General features: G+C 43.5%; 1 protein-coding gene across 1 annotated transcript in view; it reads left to right on the forward strand.

Annotated features, from left to right (window-relative positions):
• Nucleotides 1–298: 298 nt before the first annotated feature.
• KCNG1 (potassium voltage-gated channel modifier subfamily G member 1) overlaps nt 299–803 on the forward strand; it is a gene marked incomplete at both ends in the record, with an annotated part of 1,445 nt that continues 940 nt past the window's right edge. Inside the window, 4 exon segments of the mRNA XM_082007162.1 lie at nt 299–599; nt 602–673; nt 676–696; nt 699–796. Coding sequence (XP_081863288.1) covers nt 299–599; nt 602–673; nt 676–696; nt 699–796 — 492 coding nt within the window.

The following is an 803-nucleotide window of genomic DNA, read 5'->3' on the forward strand; positions in this document are numbered from 1 at the left end:
GCCCACAGTGTGACAAATATGCCAAGCAGAGCTCCTGAACAAGGGAGCAGCCCTTGATAAGAGTCACTTCTTCCCAGCTGGACAAACCCAGCCTCACCAGAAAGCTTTTCTGACCATACTCAACCACTGGTGTTTTCTTTCCAATTGTTTTTAATCAGCCATAAATGTTTTTGAGCTTCAATCACTACATTTGTTCCAAACTTGAAAACAACCACTGATTCACTCACCCCGTGTATCTGTTTTTTGTTCCAGAAGACACTTACCGAAGTAGCGAAGTGATGTGAAGTTATCTTCCAAGATGACTCTTCTACCTGGAGAAAATTCTGACTATGACTATAGTGCCCTGAGCTGTGCTTCAGATACTTCCTTCAACCACACATTCTTTCCAGAAACAGAAACCCTTAAGGGAGTCTTTTACCAAAGAGCCAAGCTAATTCACCCTCAAGAGGATCTCCTGAAAGGCTTTCACCCTGATGATCGGAAGCATCATATCATCATAAACGTAGGGGGCATTAAGTATTTGCTCCCATGGACCACGCTTGATGAATTCCCATTGACGCGTCTGGGACAACTAAAATTCTGTAACAATTTTGATGACATTTTAACATCTGTGATGATTATGATGTGACATGTAATGAATTCTTTTTCGACCGCAACCCAGGGGCATTCAGAACATCCTCACCTTTTTGCGGGTTGGAAACTTCGGCTCTTGCGTGAGATGTGTGCACTGTCTTTCCAAGAGGAGCTGCTCTACTGGGGAATTGAGGAAGACAACTTGGACTGGTGTTGTAAAAGGAGATACC

The sequence above is a fragment of the Phaethon aethereus genome (assembly GCF_964289735.1).
Source record: "Phaethon aethereus genome assembly, chromosome: 16".
Lineage (NCBI taxonomy): Eukaryota > Metazoa > Chordata > Aves > Phaethontiformes > Phaethontidae > Phaethon > Phaethon aethereus.